Raw genomic sequence first — 20,902 nt, 5'->3', positions numbered from 1 at the left:
TTTCCGTAAATTTTTCAAGCAAGTATTTTCTTCGGGCCTTCACACATACCATCCCCGACCACCTGCTTGTCCAAAAACGATCGAAAACCTCAAAAAATGGACGGAAACCGCGCGACTTCATAGCGATTTTCCGACCATTTCGTCGGCTCTTTCCGACGTCCTGCGGTGGCGTGGTGGTCGTCTCGACGTGGTGGATCGGCCTGAAGCCTTCAATTTCCGGAATTGGATTCCATATGGTGATCAATTTCAAGGCTACGGTTTGAGTATTCAATTTTTGTGGATTTTCGAATTTTTTTTATTTTAAATTCGAAAATAAATCTGAATTTATGGTGTAAAATTCTAAAATATTATATCCGAAGAGCATGAATTTATTCAGATCCAAATTCAGAAAATTTTAAGAAAATCATATTTGAATCCAAAAAATTTATAGACTAGAAAATCGCATCAGATCTGGGAATAAAACGAAATTTTCTGTTTCGATCCATCAATAAACAAAATTCTCATAATTCAACATAAACGTGGCTCTGATACCACTTGTTGGAGATTTAATAAAATAAATCTCTAAATCATGTGATAAATCCATATATTACAACACGCCAGGAATTCATGTCGAACTATCAGAAAAATGAATAGCAGTAAACATGTACCAGAATCCATTGATTGATCTAGCGTCAGAGTTATGGATCTTCCAAGGCAACAGAGAATCGACCAGCTTATTCTTGCCTTTGATGGGAGAAGGAGAGAGATCTAGAATATATGCGCCGTATATATTATGTGTTATGTTCTCTGTGCCTTGGGGACCATAACCTTATATAACCTTAGCAATCTTCAACCCATCATAGAAGACCTAATTGGGCTGGGTTTCTACACATAAAGTGGACCATACCAATTTATTTAATAGTTTGGAAACCCATAATTAATTAGATCATTTTATTGGGTTCTTTATTACATAGCTTGTCCATGTACAATTAATTAAATTATGTGAGCCCACAAAATAATTCCAACATCATATTCTCAACTAGAAAAACACACAGATAACCTTGAAATGTAAACCTTAAATGGAGGGAATATTGTTCAGTGACTGAAGGGGGCTCGTTTCCAAAAGGAAGGTTCGGCTGCAATATGATCTGACTGATGATATCCAGGTGAATCAGGTATGAGATACGTAGGCAATCCACCAGATGATGATGATAATTTTATGTTAGGAATTTAAGCAAGGGTATTGGCTTCACTGTAACCTGCAAACAAGTAAAAAATCTCGTGAATGGGCACCGAAGGAGTGTCCAGCGTATCCACTCCGATGCTTAAGTCAGCAGGTAAAGAAGAAAGTAAGGATGACTGTATGCGTGCGAATATACGCGAGTGTTTGAGAAGTAAGAATTCAAGAATCTGTAAATGAGAAATATATCTGCTATTTATAGGAGGAAATCTCATGATTACCTTGTTTTCAGTGTCCACGTGCTAAGTATGGCAAGTCGGCTGCCCATACTTTTGCTTCTGATGACTTCTAAAATACGCCAAACCCATACTATTCTGACAGATTAGATAGCCCATACCGATACACTCGAGTGTGGTGTGTTTCTCAAGATAGCCCGGGTAGAAGTTCTCGGGAGCTTGCATTAGAGCCCGGGCTCCTGGCAGCCCGGAGAGAAATTGACCCGGGCACTAACCTACCCGGCTGCTGAAGAAATCCTCCTACACATAAACTCTAATTTGGGCTATCCAATTAGTATCCCGGGTCATCCATGAACCGTGCTCTTATGGGGGTATCAACACTCATCCCATAAATAGTCGGGTTAGAGTGGCTTTAAAAAGGAAAGGTAATTCATTCCAATTATAAAAGCATCGGAGGCTTCAAATATCCCAGATGTGGGATGAAGTGTCGGGTGCTTCAATTTCCCGGGCTGTAGATAAGATGCCGGGGTCTCATGTCTCCCGAACTTTAAATAAAATGCTGTTTAATATCCTCGGGAAATAATGTTGATGTCATGTTGACGTGTACACTAAAATTTAATATTGCCGAAAAACGTTCCGTCTTTTGAGAATCCGATAAGTCTGACATGCCTTGCTATCTGTGCACGTCTTTTCACATGCCTGCACAATTTCTTAGATGCATCCTGACTGTTCGATCTGCCTTTAGATCAACAATTGAGATCATACCCTACTTCGCCTATATAAAACCAAACACCCCCTTAATTTGTCGCTTTATGCAAATTCGAATTTCAAATTTCTCTCCTCTCTCCTCAGCGCAGTGCTTCCCGAACTCCGGCGATCTTCAACCACTGCAACCTCTCCACTTGCACAACCACCACCTTTTCTCCTAAACTCGTAAGTTTCCTTTTCTCTCTATAATGTTGGATTCAACTTCTTCTACTTCTGGAAAAATTGCGTGAGGCTCATCTGGATATGAGTCCACCGCATTGCGCTACGATTCACCTCATTCCCCTCCCTCCCGTCGTCTTTATTTCCATACTTCCAAAAAACCGAAAGCCCATCAGTCAAAACCCCCTTTTTCAAAACCTTCATCTTCTGGCCCTTCCCGAGCTTTGAAAAAGAGCAAGGTTAAGGGCAAAGCCCGAGTTTCTTCCCCCCCTCAAGCAGAAACCCCATGAGTCCCTTGGTTCACCTCAATGAGCAGCACACTGCGCTCTAGGATGCCTCAGCTGCACACATCACTGCACCTCTACTTGACACCTATCGTAATGATAAACGGGGGCGGACGAGGAACTTAGGACTCTTGGCTCTATCCCTTCGACTTTTAAAATTTTAATACCCGATCCCTTTGATAGGGCAGATAGCCCCCCCTCCTGGCTTCACCCCTTTCTTCCATGACCAAGTTAAAAATGGTCTCCGATTTCCTATCCCCCTCTTCTACATCGAGGTCGCCAAGTTTTTTGGTATACCTATTAACCAACTCCACCCTAACTCCTTCAGCATCATGGCCTCGGCCTATGTTCTCCTTAAAATGAATAACTTCCTTTTCAACCTCCTTGTTCTACACTATTTCTTTGTTTGCAGACTGGGAGACAGTAGTCTCCCTGTCTGCACGGCTTAAATCCCGGTTCGTTGATGATATCCTTTCTTCCCAGAAGGGGTGGAAAGAAAGATTTTTTTATTCAACTCCCGGGTCCCCTTCCTTGTCTGACCGGGTCTCTCCCTTCTCTTCCTCCGCAACCTGCCCTTCCCAAGGCTTACAAATTTGAGGATCCTTTCCTCAGAAGCCAAACTCTGGTGGAGGGCCGCAAATACTCCTCCACCCTCATATCAGATGAGAATTTAGTCGCTTATGGGTTGAGAGCCGGGGCTAAAGACCCGACTGACCAGATAATCGACCAAGTGGCTGGCTCGGGTGCTCAACCCTGTAACTCTCTTCGTACCTTGTCTCTTATTTTCAATTTGCACACTAACTTTTAATAACTTTGTTTTTCCTTATGCATATAAGATGCATGAGGCATTCCTCAGAAAATAGGAGGCTGAGAGGGCAGCCAAAGAAAAGGAAATGGCAGCTGGGAAGGCGACTGCTGAGAAGATAAGATTGGCTGAAGAGGAAGCGGCCCAACTGAAGGAGTCAACCCGAGAAAACACTGAACAAGAACGGGAGGTGCCCCGAGAGAATTCCCCAGACTCTGAAGACCACGTTCCTCTCCTCCAGAGGAAGCGAAAAGCGGTTACAAACCCTGAGCTGATCCTGGTTGAGAGTAACCGGAAAGGAGACCAGGGATCCTCTCGAGCAAGTCAATCAACCGACCAACCCTCCCCGCCAACAGCCCTCCCAAGGGCCCCTCACTTCTGCAGTGAATTCCGGAGAGAGGAGGAGGGAGGCCTGCAGTTTTAGATACATCATTCGAAGATAAAATTTTGTATTATAGTTATATTGGTAATTGGCTTATTTTTTATTTTTGAAAGTATATTGGTAATTAATTTTACTCAAATGAGTTTGCAATTTTCATCTAAATCTTATTATGCAAATTTATTCCTAAATTTAAAAACATGATTTACATTGACAAGTTAATTTAATCTAATTTAATTTAACATATAAAATATATATGTCTTCTTATTAAATTAATTTTCTTCCAAACAAACTCCATTGTCATCTGCTCTATGCAATTATCATAATGATAACAAAAATTAATAAGAAATATTCTGTTATTTATTGCAGACAATTTAAATATGATTTATTTAAATACATAATTCGATGATAAAATTTTGTATTATAGTTATATTGGTAATTGGCTTCTTTTTTTATTTTTAAAAGTATATTGGTAATTGCTTTTACTCAAATGAGTTTGCATTTTTCATCTAAATCTTGAAAATATAATTATATATTTCAGTTTTGTTCGTTTTCTGAACAATCCTAATGTGCATATTTTTTTTAAAAAAAAAAAAAAAAACTTCGATTACAATTGAAAATGTGTGCTAACAAAATTGCAATTATGATAAAGAAACGGCAAGTCTAATATTATGAGGTACCACAGTTTTGGTGTTATGCTCATGCTATAAATGCAATAATGGTGGAGTAATTTTGAGTTGACAAAAACTTGCGTAAGATGGTCTCATGGGTCGTATTTTGTGAGACAGGTCTTTTATTTGGGTCATCAATGAAAAAATATTATTTTTTATGCTAAAAGTATTACTTTTTGTTGTGAATATCGGTAGAATTGACCCGTCTCACAGATAAAGATTCGTGAGACCGTCTTACAAGAAACATACTCTTTTGGGTTTACACATACCACACTAAAAATAGCTGAAGACGTCAGATTCTAAAGTTAAAAATAAAAAATGACGAGGTAAAATTGACTTTTTCCACATCACAAAAATTATAATTATCGTGCATAACTTGTGCCATGTTTTAGAGTACTCCAATATTTACATGCAAATTTCTTCCTAAATTTAAAGTAAACCGGTAGAATTGGAATCAAAACGCAATGACGATCCATAAAACTAATGAGTTGCCATCAAAGTGTAGTGGGGTAGGTGAGCATTTGGTAAATTGCCAAGGCAACGATTGTTCCTATCAACATCTTTTCGGACGAACATGTCGTATGAGAGTTGTTCAGTGCAATTTACATAGTTAATTTGATTTACAAATTATTGCGTTAATCCATGATTCTCATTTCATAAAAATGAATTATAAAAATATAAATTAAATGAATTATTAAAAAATATTATACGAGCACGTAACACGTATATATTTTTAATTTTTTTAAAAAATAAAGTGCATGAATGATCTTGAAAACAAATATATAATCTAATTTGTAAGCCATGCCTAACATATGGCTGGTGGGCATCGAGCGCGAGCCTCAGCAGTTAGTATAAATAGACGACTCATTTTCAGTGTATCTGAAATCTCTTTCTCCTCCCCTTTTACTGAAACTGCAAAAAGTCACACAACATTTTCCGTTTTCACTTTTTGTTTTCGTGAAAGAAATCGGTTGCATCCTTGGCGCACAAGTTCGATCGATTTACGCATAAATGTAAATGCATTTTTCCTGTTTAGATCATGCTTATGTTCCAGTTCTATATACATGCTTACGAATGATTCTTCATATTTTTACTCAGGTTCGGATTTATGAATTTCTGTGTACGGATTCTGTTCCTCTCGGCGACGTTGTTCTTCGGCTATTCAGCAGCTAATAAGGTATTTTTTGTGCTTTTTCTTTCCGATTCATAGCAAAAAGGAAGGAAAACAGCAAAAATTGCAGAATCACATCTTGTGGATCTGATTTTTTTACCGTCAGATACGATTTTATTGTTTTTGTGAACGGTTACAGCAAGGACAAACGTGCGTCGAGAACAAAAATTGCGACTCAGGGCTGCATTGCGAGACTTGCCTGGCAAATGGCAATGTCAGGCCGCGGTGCACGCGAATTCAGCCTATCGATCCTCTCTCGAAGGTACAGTTGATATCCGTTTACAATCCAATGCGTGTCTGTGTTTGGTACTTTGGAGATTGGAAGTGTTTGATTAAGTAACTGTTTTTCCCTTAACTTGTTTTAAGCTGTGCAGTGATTGGTTTTGATGCGATCAATTTTTCAGGTGAAAAACTTACCGTTTAATCGGTACACGTGGCTAACCACGCACAATTCATTCGCTAGATTGGGAGCGAGATCTGCGACTGGGAGTGTCATTTTATCTCCGCAAAATCAGCAGGACTCCATAACTAATCAGCTCCATGTAAAACGTTTGCTTTTTTGAACCTCCCCGTGTCTCGGAATATTCTTCTGGTATTTGTATCTTGCTAGCATGTGCTGTTGCCAGATTTTTAGGAAGGGGTTATAGATTAGAAATATCTCGTATAACATTGTGGCAGTGTCATTTTATCCATGAATTTTGTAGATTGAATGAGCATGGTGGGTTTACAGTTTCAAACTATTTGTATAGCATTATTGACTGTCTGGGCATCTTTCAAATGTTTTTTAATGGTCATGTTGAAAACTCTCCATGCTTATTACACTTCCTTGTTTTAAAATGCAGGGGTAGGTGAACACTAGCAAGTAGTAACTTCGCGTTTACGAAAAGAAATGTCAGATATTCAGGATTTTTTAATAGCTTTAAGACTATGACCTGATTGGATCACCATGGTAACATCGAATATAGTTTATAATATAGATCAGAGGTAGCTATCACTGAGGTAATAAAATTGCTGAAATGTGAAATATTTCCTACCTTTTTTGGGCATAAAATGTATCAATTAAATACTCTCCTATTATGAAATTTTAAAACATGCTTGTCTTGTAATCAACATGGAGAGTTCTTCCTTAACATGTGTTAGTTCTATGAATTGAAAATTAAGCCATTATCTAGGATGAGCTGACTATGCAAAAGATGGTGAAAACTGTTGATAAATCCTCACCAGGTTGTAGTCCATGTCCAAACGAAAACATTTAGGAATTGGAAGACTGCATTTATAATATCTTAGCGTGCCCTGAGTTCATGACTTGTTTCCAGTATTTAAATGTTTTTCTCATGTTACAATTTTCCTGCACTGGTGTTAACATGAGCTCTACTTATTCAAGACAACCTATAAATAGTCAAACATTATTGAAACCTCTGAACGAGATGATGTTTCTTTTTTCCAATGCAATATTACTATACTAGTTACATAATACAAAACTTTCTTTGGACAAATGAAATGCAGAATGGAGTTAGAGGGTTGATGCTCGATATGTATGATTTTGAAAATGATGTCTGGTTATGCCACTCATTCGGGGGAAGGTGCTACAACTACACTGCTTTCGTAAGTATACGATCTATGTTAGATTACTAGATATCACTTCACTATTGGGTCGTTCATCATGAACCACATCATTCCATTTTTTTAGATGCAACATCAAGTGTACTATCAATAGACATTATATTCTTGATTCATGTCATTCTAATCTATTGATAATACATCCCAGCAACCTGCTATAAATGTTTTGAAAGAGGTCCAGTTGTTTCTCGATTCAAATCCTTCTGAAATAGTCACCATAATAATTGAAGATTATGTTACATCTCCCAAGGGCCTGACGAATGTATTTAATGCCTCTGGCTTAAGTAAGTATTGGTTTCCTGTATCCCGAATGCCAACAAATGGTCAGGATTGGCCGAAAGTTGATGATATGGTGAGACAGAATCAACGTTTGGTAGTCTTCACTTCTAAATCTTCCAAGGAATCTACAGAAGGCATTGCTTATGAATGGAGATACGTTGTAGAAAATCAATGTAAGCCTCTTATTCTCAAATATCTATCCCAAATTGATTTTGCCAAGCAAAATATTCGAAGATCTCTCCTTGGAATTCAAAAAACTTGCAGATGGCAAAGGTGGAATGGTAGCTGGATCATGTCCTAATCGTGCAGAATCACAGGCAATGAATCTAACGTCAAGGTCCCTTGTCCTAATGAACTACTTTCCAGACAACCCTGACGTGGCAACCGCGTGCAAACACAACTCAGCCCCATTGATTAGCATGATGAACACATGCGAACAAGCAGATGGCAGAAGGTGGCCTAATTTTATCGCAGTTGATTTTTATAAGGTAAAACATATATTTAATTTTTATCAAACTTTAACTCGAATAAACTTGTTGTGACCGCCAAGTACCACATTTCAAGTACACGACAATATTTACTATGTAAACCTTGCAGAGAAGTGATGGAGGAGGAGTGTCTGAAGCCGTAGATATGGCTAATGGTCAACTAGTTTGTGGCTGCAAAAGTATATCATCTTGCAAGGTTTGCATTTCTATTGCAGCTTTCTGTATTATACCATACTTCACGAGCTTATTATAACCCGGAGCCATTGTGTTACCAATCGTGGATCGATAATCCTAATGTAGGAAAACATGACTTTCGGAGTATGTGAACCACCTCAACCGAGCATCGCTCCGGGTGCAGCAGCGAAAACCGAGACCAGTTTCGGGAAAATCGATAGGAGACCCTTCCAATTGAAATGGATGTGCATTCTACTTCTTACATCAATTTTATCCATGTGAACACCAACATCAATGAAAATTGGTGTGACATGGCATCTTATCACGCAGAGAATATATTTTTGGAATATGTTACTATAGTAGGTGTGACATCAACTGACAAAACGAACTATTGAATTGTTAATATAAGAGTTTTAAGGCACGAGTTTGCAAACAGAAATTAAAAATATAATTTTTTTTTTGTTATTTTTCTTTTTTGGTGGTTGTGACCAGGCTTGCATATTCTTCATTTATGGCCAATTCTTGATTCCTGTAAGTTTGTGAACCCGTTTCTGGAGGTAGATTTGGATGATTATATGTCTTTCAATCCAATTGTTCTACGATAGGAATATTTCGTTCCTTGTTCCATGTTTAATTATTTTAAAGACGTGGATAAATACCCTTTTTAATCACATCCAATTATTTACATCAAATAATATATTAATCACGTCATTCTATTTTTTTTTAATCTCTAATTACATCAGATTTCAAATTTTTTGTTAAACCCCCAACTCGCTTTTCCCGACCCCATCTTTGGGATGAATTACTTGGAAGTTGCGAAGCAATTGTATGAACGAATCCATGCGTGCCCTTTATTTCTAGAACTGTTTCCTGCACAACTAGTGTGCACAAGATTCGCAACTTCCAAGTAATGAAGGGCATGATCTCAAATTGTATGCGGTGAGTTTTAATTTTATCCATGTGGTGAAATATCTTCGGATACTGCTGGGTGTGGAATATGAGATCATGCAGAACTTACTTTTTTCTTATAATTATATAATTCGTAACTTACTATCCTTGATGTTTTACTCTAACATGTAACAATCAACATTTATTTATTATTATTACGTCGTTAGCCGTTATCTTTCAGTATGGGCTATGTTAATTTTTCGGGATAACACAATAATCTATAAACCACACTAACTATATAAACCGCACTGAGCAACATGCTCGCCTGAGAAGGTGTTAGTAAAGAATCGCACTCATGACCATTGACAAACGTTCATTTAGTCCACCAACTTGTAAACCTATTGGAGGCAATCCACATTTAGTCTTATTTGTGGGTTTCGTTATTTTTTTTTATAGAACTCACATGTAATAATGAATAAAAACCGTTAGATACAACTTTAGATAATACCCTAAAGTTCGCACCCGATAACTAAGTCATAAAGACGTAGTATTCACACAATATGCAACAAGAAAGATTGCAATTTTAGTCTTGATATGTTTTGGATTTTAATCTTTTAATTTGTCAAATTTTGATTTTCATCTAATAACTTGAATTTTCTTTTTTTGTCTTTTTTTTTGTCCGAAACCACTAAATCTATCGGATATTGTTTATTTGGCACTAAAACTCTCCTACATGACACATGTGATAAGAATAAAGTTTATATAACACACATTAAATATACGTAAACAAAATAATAGAAAACGACAAAAATTTTTCACACCATTTTGATGTATTGAATATCTTTTTGCTTTTTTTAATGAGATGAATTTTAATTTGAGTAATATGGGCTTAATTCTGTCACATGTATCACGTAGGAAAAAAATAAGTGCCAAATAAATTATTTTCGATGGATTTAATGGTTTAAGGCAAAAAAATCCAAATTATTGCTTTAAAACAAAATTTTGATAAGTTACATGACTAATACTCAAATCAGACCAACTTATAAGAGTAAAATTTTAACTTTCCCTGCAGCATATGCTAAACACAAATAATTAACCAACTAAAGTAATTAATACTCTAAGGCTGTTTAGTTGGAAGATAAAATTATGAAATGATTAAGAGAGAAATGATAAAAAGAATGATTGAAGTAGATAATGATAAAATAATATTATGTTTGTTATGATTGTTAAGAATGAGATGATTAATAATCTTTTGATGAATTGACAAAATTACTCTTCCACTTTTGCGGCGGTGGTGGTCGGCAGGCGGTGTGATTGCCGGGGGTGAGGCGGTCGGCCGGCAGGAGGAGGGAGTGGTCGGCAGCGGAGGCGGAGGCGGCTGTCGGAGGTGGCGGTCGGCGGCGGGCGATGGCCGGCGGGTCGGCCGGCGGCTGGAGTGGTCGGTGGAGGGAAGTGGTGGTGATTTTGGATTTAGAAGAAGGGTAAAATTGAAAAAAAAATAGGATGGATTAAGAGTAAAATAAATAATTCTAGGAAGTGGGGAGTGATTATTTTATCCCAGTTAATATAACATAATCATTTATAGGAGAGATTGACTTGGTTAAATAAAAATCCTATCAAACATGAGATTAGGTCGGTTAAAAACTCATAAACCCACCTTATCCCCCAACCAAACGCAGCGTAAGAATAACGTCTCAGTAACTCATAGAAACATAGTTTTCACACATAATGTAACATGCTCTAAACACAGGTAGCTAATTAATGCCAGAATCCATAAAAAAAAAAATTCGGGTGTTCTCGAATTTTATAAAATTAAAATCTATACTTCAATTAATTTTGTTTACGAATAAGCAAAAGTTTTGAAAATTGCAAGAAAATAAATATATTTGAAATCTATCGATTAAATCATAAAATACCCTCAATAGTAAAAAAATACCCCAAATCTCAACCAATTGGCATGCACCTACAAGCGCATGCAACTGACTAATGTCCGGTCTTGACAAGATAAAATGATAACTACATATAATCAAAATGGAAAAAGCATTAATTAATTAAGCCACCGAATATATTATTTCTGCTGCTGCTTGCTTATATATTTCTTCCACTGGAAATGCATCCTGGAATTGCCCATGAATTCCATTTACCTATAAACAAGAAACTATATATTACATATGTCAAAACAAATTTCTTGAAATTAAAAGAAAATTTTATTTAATCTCGGTTTTAGTTCATCATAGAAAATATATACAACTAAGGAGAGCACGCGTTGTGCACGTGTTCGATTTTCCCTCAAAAGTGAGTAAATATTTAAGTGAAATAAATTTTCGTTCATATTCTTTAGGACCAAAACTGTTACGGTCCATTTACCGCTAGTTTTTAATGATAAGAACCACAATCTCATATTGAAAAGACGTAAGTAGATTATGGATTAATGAGTTGAAATGATATCTCTGTTGGTATAAGATATTTTTGGCTAAAATTCAAAAAATGTTGAGATATTTTGTTAAACAAGAACCAAATGCATTTAAAGTCACAATTAAGTCGATGGATCAAAAGGTACACTTACCCGAGTATGAAAGGTGTACATGCACCTATTGCCATCCGCAGAAACTTGAGCAGAAACCACTTCCAACCTATACTTCTCCATCACATAGCAAATGACAGTCAGCAAGCCGGGCTTTCTCTGCCCGCAGACGCTGATTTGTGCGTCTCCTCCACAGATGTTCAGGGTCACGTTCGGAGAAGTCCATGTCTTGAAGACGGGTGGACCCGAAAACATTGACAGGTTCCTCGGGTTAATCATTTTTGTTGATGGTTGATCAGCTAAGAATGCTTCTCTTGATCGAACAGCGGGCTTTTTTTGGGTAGTTTTGGATCCATGAAGCCTTTCGAGCTTCTGTTTCTCGAGTTTCTCTAGAGTTTGCTGCATATTCTTTATGTAGTTTACTGCTTCATCAACTATGGTGGATTTGTCCGCCTGCATGCATAATATATAAATATATATATATATATGATCACTCAATAAATTCATAAATGCTTACCCTTTCTTCGAAGATTAATCAACTAATTAATGTAGTTTATACATGAAAAAAATATTTGAGATTTTTGTATTTACCTCCTTTCTTGTATTCAATAATTTTTTAAACTTCAAATTAAAAAAATATATATGTTTGATAACTAAAAATAGTTCAAAATTTATTTTTTAAACTTCAATTTAAATGAACATATAAATATATGGTTAGTATTTTTTTGACCTACAATATATTTTTTATTTTTAAATATATTTTCTATGTTTTTTTAAACTTCAAATGCATAAACATATAAATTTTTTGTTAGCGGTACGGATTTAATTTTTAAAACTTCAAGTTAAAAAAACATATATGTTTTATACTTAAAAATAGTTCAAACTTTATTTTTTAAACTTCAAGTTAAATGAACATATATATAAATTTATTGTTAGTATTTTTTAAACCTACAATAAATTTTTCTATTTTTAAATATATTTTCTATGTCATTTAAAAATACAAAAACATCAAATGTAAGAGATCTAAATCCCGAATACATTAATAATTATATGCGATAGATATCCATAAAGTGTGGCAGGTGCATGATGGATATGTAACACTTAATTATAGGAGAGAATTCAAAATTTTAGGTGATTTTAATAGTTTTTGGAATAAATTTATGTTTTTAGATAATATATATATATATATATATCAAAAGTTGAAAAGTTGGGGATGGATAAGAAGAACTAAGAGTGGCATTTATTGTTTAAGAAGGGAAAAAGAAAAAAAGGACGGTCATGACATTTATTGTGTCTTACTTGCAAAAATAGAGAACACCAACTCTGTCTAAAGTTGCTTCCTTTGATTTTGACACAAATCCTATGTGTACTTTTAACATTTAAATCAGAAGATTCTTCAGAAATGTACTCAATTTTAGTCAGACTCCCTAGACCAATCATCATACGAAAGAAGAAAGTTAAACTCAAAAACATCTTCCTCATTAATTTGTCTTTCTCCTTGAAATGTGTGCATGTATACATACACATATATTCACACACACATATATATGTCCATCTAATCCTTCTATTTAATGTTTATTTCTTGAAATTCATAAAACTAACGTGAGATGGTCTGTCGGGTCAATTTTGTAATGCATTTATCCTACCCATCGATTCATGGAAATATATTATTTTTTATGCTAAAAATAATACTCTTCGTTTTAAGTTGAATCGAGCGGATTTGTCTCACGAAAATAGATCCATGAAATTTACGTTTCAATCTTGCGTCATTTTTTTCATATCAAATATTTGTCGCATTCTATATCATACTTATTATGTTGTAATAAATTTTTAAATTCACGTGCGATCGCGTTTATATACGATAAAAGCCATGTAATGAAAAAAAAAATTGAGGGAATTCATGGAAATAAATATTGGGATGTAAGAAAGGTACCTTTTCAAGAAATAACCTAAACCTTGTACTCATTAACCGAAAGGGGCAAAAAAATCAAGAAAGCTGAGATGTGTGCCCTAGAGCTAGCTAGCTTGAACAAACTTCATTCATGTGTCCCAAAAGAAATTGATTAAATTGTAATCCCAAAGATTTCTTTTTTTAGAAATTTTTATAAAAAACATTATAAAAAGAAGAAAGAATTATTACCTTGGGAGGAAGATGAGGAAGCAAAGCATGAAGATTTCCAAACATGTTCCTCATCTTCTTCCTCCTCTCTCTTTCAGTCCATATATGCAACTCATGATCAGGTTCTCCTCCGACGGCACCGCCTTTACATGCAGCAGCGCTCCTCTTTTTTCCCTTGGAGGCCGGCGGAGCTACCTCCTCCTTGGCGGTCGGTTTCTGCCCATCTGTGTTGTTGGTGATGTCCACCAACTTTTTCCCATTGTTTTCTCCATTAAAGTCTCCTAAATTTGGGAATGACCATGATTGGTTTCCCCACACAAAGTTATCCTCATGGCCGAGCAATTCCGCCATGGCTAACATGACCAAGAAATATGTATGTATATGTGTATGTATATATAGACCAGAAGTTTATGGTTAAAGCTAGGATATTGTTTGTTCGTGCATCGGTGGAAACGGAGGCGGGAAGGAGAAGAATGCAAGCATATATATATACACATATATGTATGTATATATGTGTGTGTAAGATAGATAGAGAGGTGACAAAAACAATAGCAAGCCAAAGGTACTAGGTTTCACAAACCTTAAAAGTTAATTTAATGAGTGATGGAGTGAATATTTTTGTATCGGAGATGAAAATTAAAATTTTAGAATTCAAATCAAATAAATTATTGGAGGAATGAATTAAATCATATTTTTATATAAATATAAAATATATGAATTTATGCATAAAGTTTAGTTATGTTTTAAAACTTTGTGAATCAAATTCTGATTTTCTAATACATAATATCGAGTAAAAAAAATTGTATTTATTAAAAGAGTAAAATGTTTACATGTGAAAAAATATACAGTACTCTCGAGGAATTAAATTGGTCTGTCTATGAATTCTCAAAATTAATGTTGTGTGCAAAATAAATATTTGATTTTTTAATTTAGACATGATTATTAACCATATTATTTAATGATATATAAAAATTAGAAGTTTAATAAAATTTGAATTGTAGATAGAAACAAAATATAATCATAACATTTATGGCAAAGTGCTTCAAAACAAAGCGTTAGCTAAAGCATATTTATAGAGATGACCTCATCACTTTTCGAGGGACCACACTTCAATAAATCCCTTTTTTAGAAATATTATATATATATATATATATATATATATATATATATATATATATATATATATATATATATGTATATTTGTTATATTAAATAGTCTTATTCTTGTTTTCTCATTATTATAAGAATCTATACTTCTATACTCTTTTTATTAATTGTGAAATTCTTAGAGTAACAGTCTTAGAGGACATCAAATAGTGAATTCTATAATTACCTTTCTTACTCTACTAAAAACCTCTTCAAGTCACTCCACATTTTACATAGAAAAAAATATAAACAAAACATCTCTTTCAAATTAAATAATTCTTCTAAATTAAAAATAATTTCATGTTAATTTTTTATTATTAATTGATCAAATTAAAAATAATAATAACACATGCAATGCGTGTTCATCTTTTACTAGTATTAACTAAGTGTTGGAAAGACATGCAAACTAATTTTTGAAAGAATTAAACAATGATAAAATAGGAAGTTTGTTTGTAAATTTTGATTTTCCAACAATTTTCTTTAACATGTATGAAAAACAAGCAATCTAATATATTCGAGACGAGAAGAATATATGTTATTATCTCGGCCGACACATTTTTTTTTTACTGTTGGCAATCTTTGTAATGATTTGAAGTCACGATTATTTTTATTGCCTCTTTTTATGTAAAACGTGAATGCTCTCACGAGTCTGTGTATAAGGAATATTTATCTCTTTTTTGTTACTTTTTTGGTGTGTAATGTTTTAGTATAAATACAAGAGATTTATTTGTATGTATATACGCATGATTTGTTTCCATAACTTACAACTTATTGGCTTTTGAATTTGACAAAAACTTGTGTGAGACGGTTTCACATATCGTATTTTGTGAGACGGATATTTTATTTGGTCCATCCATGAAAAAGTATTACTTTGTATGCTAAGAGTATTACTTTTTATTGTGAATATCGGTAGGGTTGACCCGTATCACAGATAAAGATTCGTGAGACTGTCTCACAAGAGACCTACTATTTGAATTTTGTCATTTTGTTTGATTTCTTGATGTGCAATGCTTGGACTATAACGATTCCATTTTAAATTTTAAGATTGAACTCAATTTTTTTTTGAATTGCACATAACATTTTATTTCTTGCATTCCAAAATGTATTACACCAGAACCTGTATAAATCAATAATGTTAGGACCATGAACTTTTATTAATTTAGAGAGGTATTGATTAATCGATAAATTAATAATTTATTATTTTAAAAAGTATTTTTTGATTCAAGAAACATGAATTAGTTACATAAAATGTCATTGTTTTTCACCGATATATGTATCATATTCTTTTAATTAATACACAAATCAATTCACCGTACATATATATTTTAAAAATAAATAAGTGATATTCATTGTTTTTCATAATTTTGTATTGACTAATAAGATAATTTTCACGTGTTAACAAAAATATCAATATAGTTAATTTCATGGAAAAACAACCATAGAATTATATGTTACTTAATTTTCTTATTTATGTTTGTAATTTTAGAAAATTTTAATTTGTGATATTGAGGGTACCATATTTTTATAGAAGGAACTTTCAAATAATTATTATCTTATTAATTTATTAAAATTATTAATTTAACACATTGGCCCAAGTCGAGACCAAGAAAAAATATTATTTTAGATATTATTAATTTATTGATTTATGATTTATTGAGGTTTTACTGTATAAAGATATATTTCGTAAAATGTTTTACATTGTAGATTGTGAATTATTAACAATGTCGGGTAAATCATTCTACTTTTGAACCTAATTAACATGAAACATTTATTTGTTGTTTTTGTGATTATTCTATTGTGGCAAATATATACATGTTACGAACACATATTGAATGACCGAGTGTGCTAGTGTTTTTGAAGGCATTTCGAATACTATATTCTCCAATGAGTTGCAATAGGTCGTGTTCTAAGAATTTTAACACCGATAAATTAAATCGAGTTTGGTTTAAAACCAAGCGGAAGAAACTCGAAGTAATCTTTCGTGAAGAAGACTGTTATATTAGAAAAAAATTTAACTCATGTAAACTGAATAACTGAAAAAAGGTAGATTAATTTTTGCATTCATCAGTTCAGTTATGGTGACAACTGAACTGACGGATACTCTAACTGATCCAAACAGTTTGAAAACAGCAGTTAACTAGTTAAATACACAAGATGTGTTTATGGATGTTCGGAGACTTCAAATGCTCCTACGTCACCCCTTCTACCTCCATGGGTAAGATCCACTAGAAGACTTTGAATTATACAACTACGTGTACAAACCTACTCAGCTAGGACTTACACTACCGCCTAAACTGAACTCCTAGCTACGACTGAAGGCAGCATCTTCCAGCCAACACTTCTTTAACGTCTATGTGTCAAAGACTACATACACAAGTTTAACGTCTTTGTGCAAGACTATATTTGAGTGGTGGTGAGAGTGTTTGTGTGTGAGAACTGAACAAGGATGTTCTCACACACTGAAGGAGATAAGCTTCTAAACTAAGCTGATATGTCTTTTATGGATCTGGGGTGATTGTTTCTTGAAAGCTGATGAGCAAGCGTGCCCTTTCTTTTACTACACTCTCTCTGATATTTGCATTGTAGCTTTCTCTCTCTGTCTTCACTGATCTTCATCTTCCATTTTATAGGCGCGAATTTAGATCATACAGTGAGACTCATTTATTGTATCTGTTATGTTTTGAATTTGTTTATTGGACTTTGTGTCTCGACTTTTAGACTGCCCTTCTGAAACGTTTGTATTTAATGTTCTGATGCAACGTCCATTATTTTCCTTTGACTGGACAATTAATTTGTACCTTTGTGTATAGCCGGAATCCACTAGAAAGAGTTTGTCTTGATCTACAACTGAAAGATTCTGACTGATGCTTCGAACTAGTCAATTGAACTGATCTTCAGTTGGGCTGGTGAAATCGGTTGACTCATCAGTGGAACTGTTTTCACTTTCGTTCAGTTATACTGATCTGCTGGGTTTTTTCATCAGTTGAACGCTCCTTCGGCTGGCCAGGCTTTTGAGGTTCTCCTGCTGAACCACCTATCAACTGGACAATCAGCTGTTGGACTGCTCAATTGACGTAACAGTTAGACTAATTCAGTTTGTGCGATCAGTTGAGTCTTCAGTTTGCGATATAAACAGCTCGTGACTGATCATAGCTTCTACACACTAAGGTGGATTATTAGTAACATAAAATAACAAGTTTTGTTAACATCAAAATCAAGATTGCGAACTTGAAAAGTTCCAACACATATTTATTTACTAAAATCATAACTATTGATAATGACATTTAAACAATACAACTCGAGTATTGTCTTTCAATAGCTCTTTCATAGAAAAACTATTGCTCCTGACAAAATTTGACTGGATCGATTAGGGGGATCATCGTTGAGCTACAATAGCTCGGTTCTTGAAATATTGAACACCGGTGAATTAAATCAAGTTTAGTTCTCAAACCAAGCGGAAGACACTCAAAATAATCATCCGTATAAATCGATTAAACATCTCGTAAAGCATTTAAAATATATGCAAGTTAGATGAGTAAAAATATTTTGGTTAAAGCATTCTATCAAAATTCAAACGCTTGGAATGCAATATTATGGTATTTGAATAACGCATAAAATGCTTCAATAATGCATATTTAAAAACAGTGGAAACGATAAATAAATGCAATAAATAAATAGACACGAATTAGTTTAAGGATGTTCGGATATTAACAACTTCTACGTCACCCCTTCTTCCTATTGGAAATGATACACTAGAAGACTTTGATTTATACAACACCTTATACAAACCCATTTCAACTTCGAACTTATATCTTGCCTAATTGAAACACCTAGCACACTCTTAATTGTAGGTCGCAACCTCACAATCCGCGTAATGTTTATTGTTTCTTACGCTAAGACTACAAACGTAATCTTTAATGTCTTTGTGTGAAGACTCACTCAACTAAAATTTAAAGTTCAACTCTCTTGTATATGTGTGAGTGATTGTGTGTGAAGAATTTCTCATTTACGGTGCACATATCAAATGTATCATCACACAAGGGCTTGTGCACTCAACTAATATATTTCTTCATGCTAACTGCTAATGCTTTGAATTCCTTTTGAAAAGCTCTTGTTTGATCTTCAAGATGTTGTATTTGTAGTCCCCAACAGTGATATATATGTTAGACACAAGAATATGACCGTTTAAAAAGTTTCTATACTGTTTCTGAATTTGCAATGGTCAAATTCACCTTGTTGGACATTTTCTCGAGCTTAAATTGGTCGTTCAGCATTTGGTCAATGGTTGGTCAGCGGTTGAAACTGAACTGGTCAGCATCTCAATCTGATGTGATTTCAGTTTGTGCAAAACCAATAGTTTCATCGTCATTTATTATCATCTTAAGCTGAATCTTTCCTTTGACTTCTGAAGATGGTTTATAGATCATTGTCTTATCTTTCCAACGCATACTGAATCGCTTCATTCTAATAACTGAACTGAGAGATATGGTCAAAATACTGCAGCTGCTCACACCCAACTGATTGTTATTTTTGTCCAATCAGTTTGATCATTCAGCGAGCGGTTTGGCCTAGATAACATCTGATTTTGCCCAACTGACGTGAAATACAGACTTGTTCCAAATTTATTTTCTGATTGTTCAAAATGGGGGATTATCATTTGAGTCATCCAGCTGAGAGATATCGTCAAAACACCGAAATTTGCCAGAAATTCAGTTTGACTAAACTCGGTTTCAGCTTCTTTCTTGTGTTAATAACTTCACACTTGAGTAATAAAAACATAATAACAAATTTTGTTAATATCAAAATCAGGATTAAAAACATAAAATGTTCTAACAAAATTAATATTTGTGGGGACCCGGACGCTAATTATCTTCTTAATCATCTTTGGGGTTTAATTATCAATAAGATAAACATGGTCTAAAATTTTTCTTTTAAGTCTTTTAAAATGCGGAAGGTAAGGGAATCAATCTATTATACAAACTAGTATAATAATACAAATCTTGTATAATATGCATCTAGTTCAACTAGGTTCAACTACTACAATCGAGTAATAAAACCTATCTACATCCAAGTCCGTGATCACCACTCTAATCTCGATCTCTCTTCGTCTTCTGGACCATGATCCTGCCCCACCTGTTGTCATGCACACATACAAAACAAGACAACAGCCGGATAACTCCGGTGAGATATAAATATCCAGTATAAATAATGTATACATGCAATCATATAAAACATATATAAAAGCATGACCAAACATCAAAACATGTATCTAATCTGACTACATGAATTAATACCAATCTGTATTTAAATCAAGGTCTTGTTATCTTGTGTTAACTCATTTCTAATCTAGGGATACCGATCTAATATAGACTTCGGCATGCTGTATCGAATGTCTACATTAGAAGTCGATCTACATCTAAGCACATCGATACACCACAAGTCTAGAGTCTTCGCGGTTCTGTCAAAGACTTAGACTTGGGCATGCTATATCGAGTATCTACAATAGAAGTCGATCTACATTTAAGCTCATCGATACACCGAAAGTCTAGAGTCTTAGCTGTTCTGACAAAGACTCGGCGGTTCTGCCCTGCTAGGCTGATCTGTCCTAGACTCCAACTATGACTCTGCTCTAAGTCGATAGATTAACATATCAATATGATAATCTGCAAATATCAATGCAATAAAATAAAGTATGTGATTTAGGGAAACTCAAGTCAAACCTAACTCGAGTTGTGCAATCCCGAATCAACATTTATTCATACCTTTGTCTTCCCGGTCTGACGAAGATGAAGTCATGAATTCTGATATGTCCATACCCAATGTCCAGTTGTAGCTGTCGTTGCTAGAAACACGATACCGAAGTCGGATTTAAAATCTGACGGACGGATCGTTCGCAAATCTCAAATCTCTAAGCGAAAAGGCGTAAGGATTTTCTTGAAGAATTCTCGATCTTCGTTTTTGCCTTCTGAGGGGATTAAGGCTTGTAATGTATATATATACACGTTGCATGTCAAGCTACGTGTCATCTTTTT

At 34.5% G+C, this 20,902-nt stretch overlaps 2 protein-coding genes across 2 annotated transcripts; one reads left to right on the top strand and one right to left on the bottom strand.

Annotated features, from left to right (window-relative positions):
• The first annotated feature begins 5,289 nt into the window (after positions 1-5,289).
• LOC140811224 (PI-PLC X domain-containing protein At5g67130-like) lies at positions 5,290-8,733 on the top strand. The gene is made up of 9 exons (XM_073169094.1): positions 5,290-5,474; positions 5,560-5,638; positions 5,772-5,894; positions 6,037-6,174; positions 7,139-7,237; positions 7,401-7,704; positions 7,796-8,019; positions 8,129-8,215; positions 8,320-8,733. Coding segments are annotated over exons 1-9 (1,212 nt in total). The 5' UTR covers positions 5,290-5,472; the 3' UTR covers positions 8,476-8,733.
• A 1,589-nt stretch (positions 8,734-10,322) lies between these two features.
• LOC140803890 (transcription factor bHLH95-like) lies at positions 10,323-14,134 on the bottom strand. The gene is made up of 4 exons (XM_073159736.1): positions 13,746-14,134; positions 11,642-12,058; positions 11,142-11,225; positions 10,323-10,511 (listed from the first exon to the last, which is right to left on the bottom strand). Exons 1-4 carry the CDS (start codon positions 14,082-14,084, stop codon positions 10,323-10,325), a joined length of 1,029 nt encoding a protein of 342 aa, XP_073015837.1. The 5' UTR covers positions 14,085-14,134.
• Positions 14,135-20,902: the final 6,768 nt, after the last annotated feature.

Source organism: Primulina eburnea, chromosome 1, assembly GCF_022965805.1.
Source record: "Primulina eburnea isolate SZY01 chromosome 1, ASM2296580v1, whole genome shotgun sequence".
Lineage (NCBI taxonomy): Eukaryota > Viridiplantae > Streptophyta > Magnoliopsida > Lamiales > Gesneriaceae > Primulina > Primulina eburnea.
This window is presented reverse-complemented; position numbering and strand designations above follow the sequence as displayed.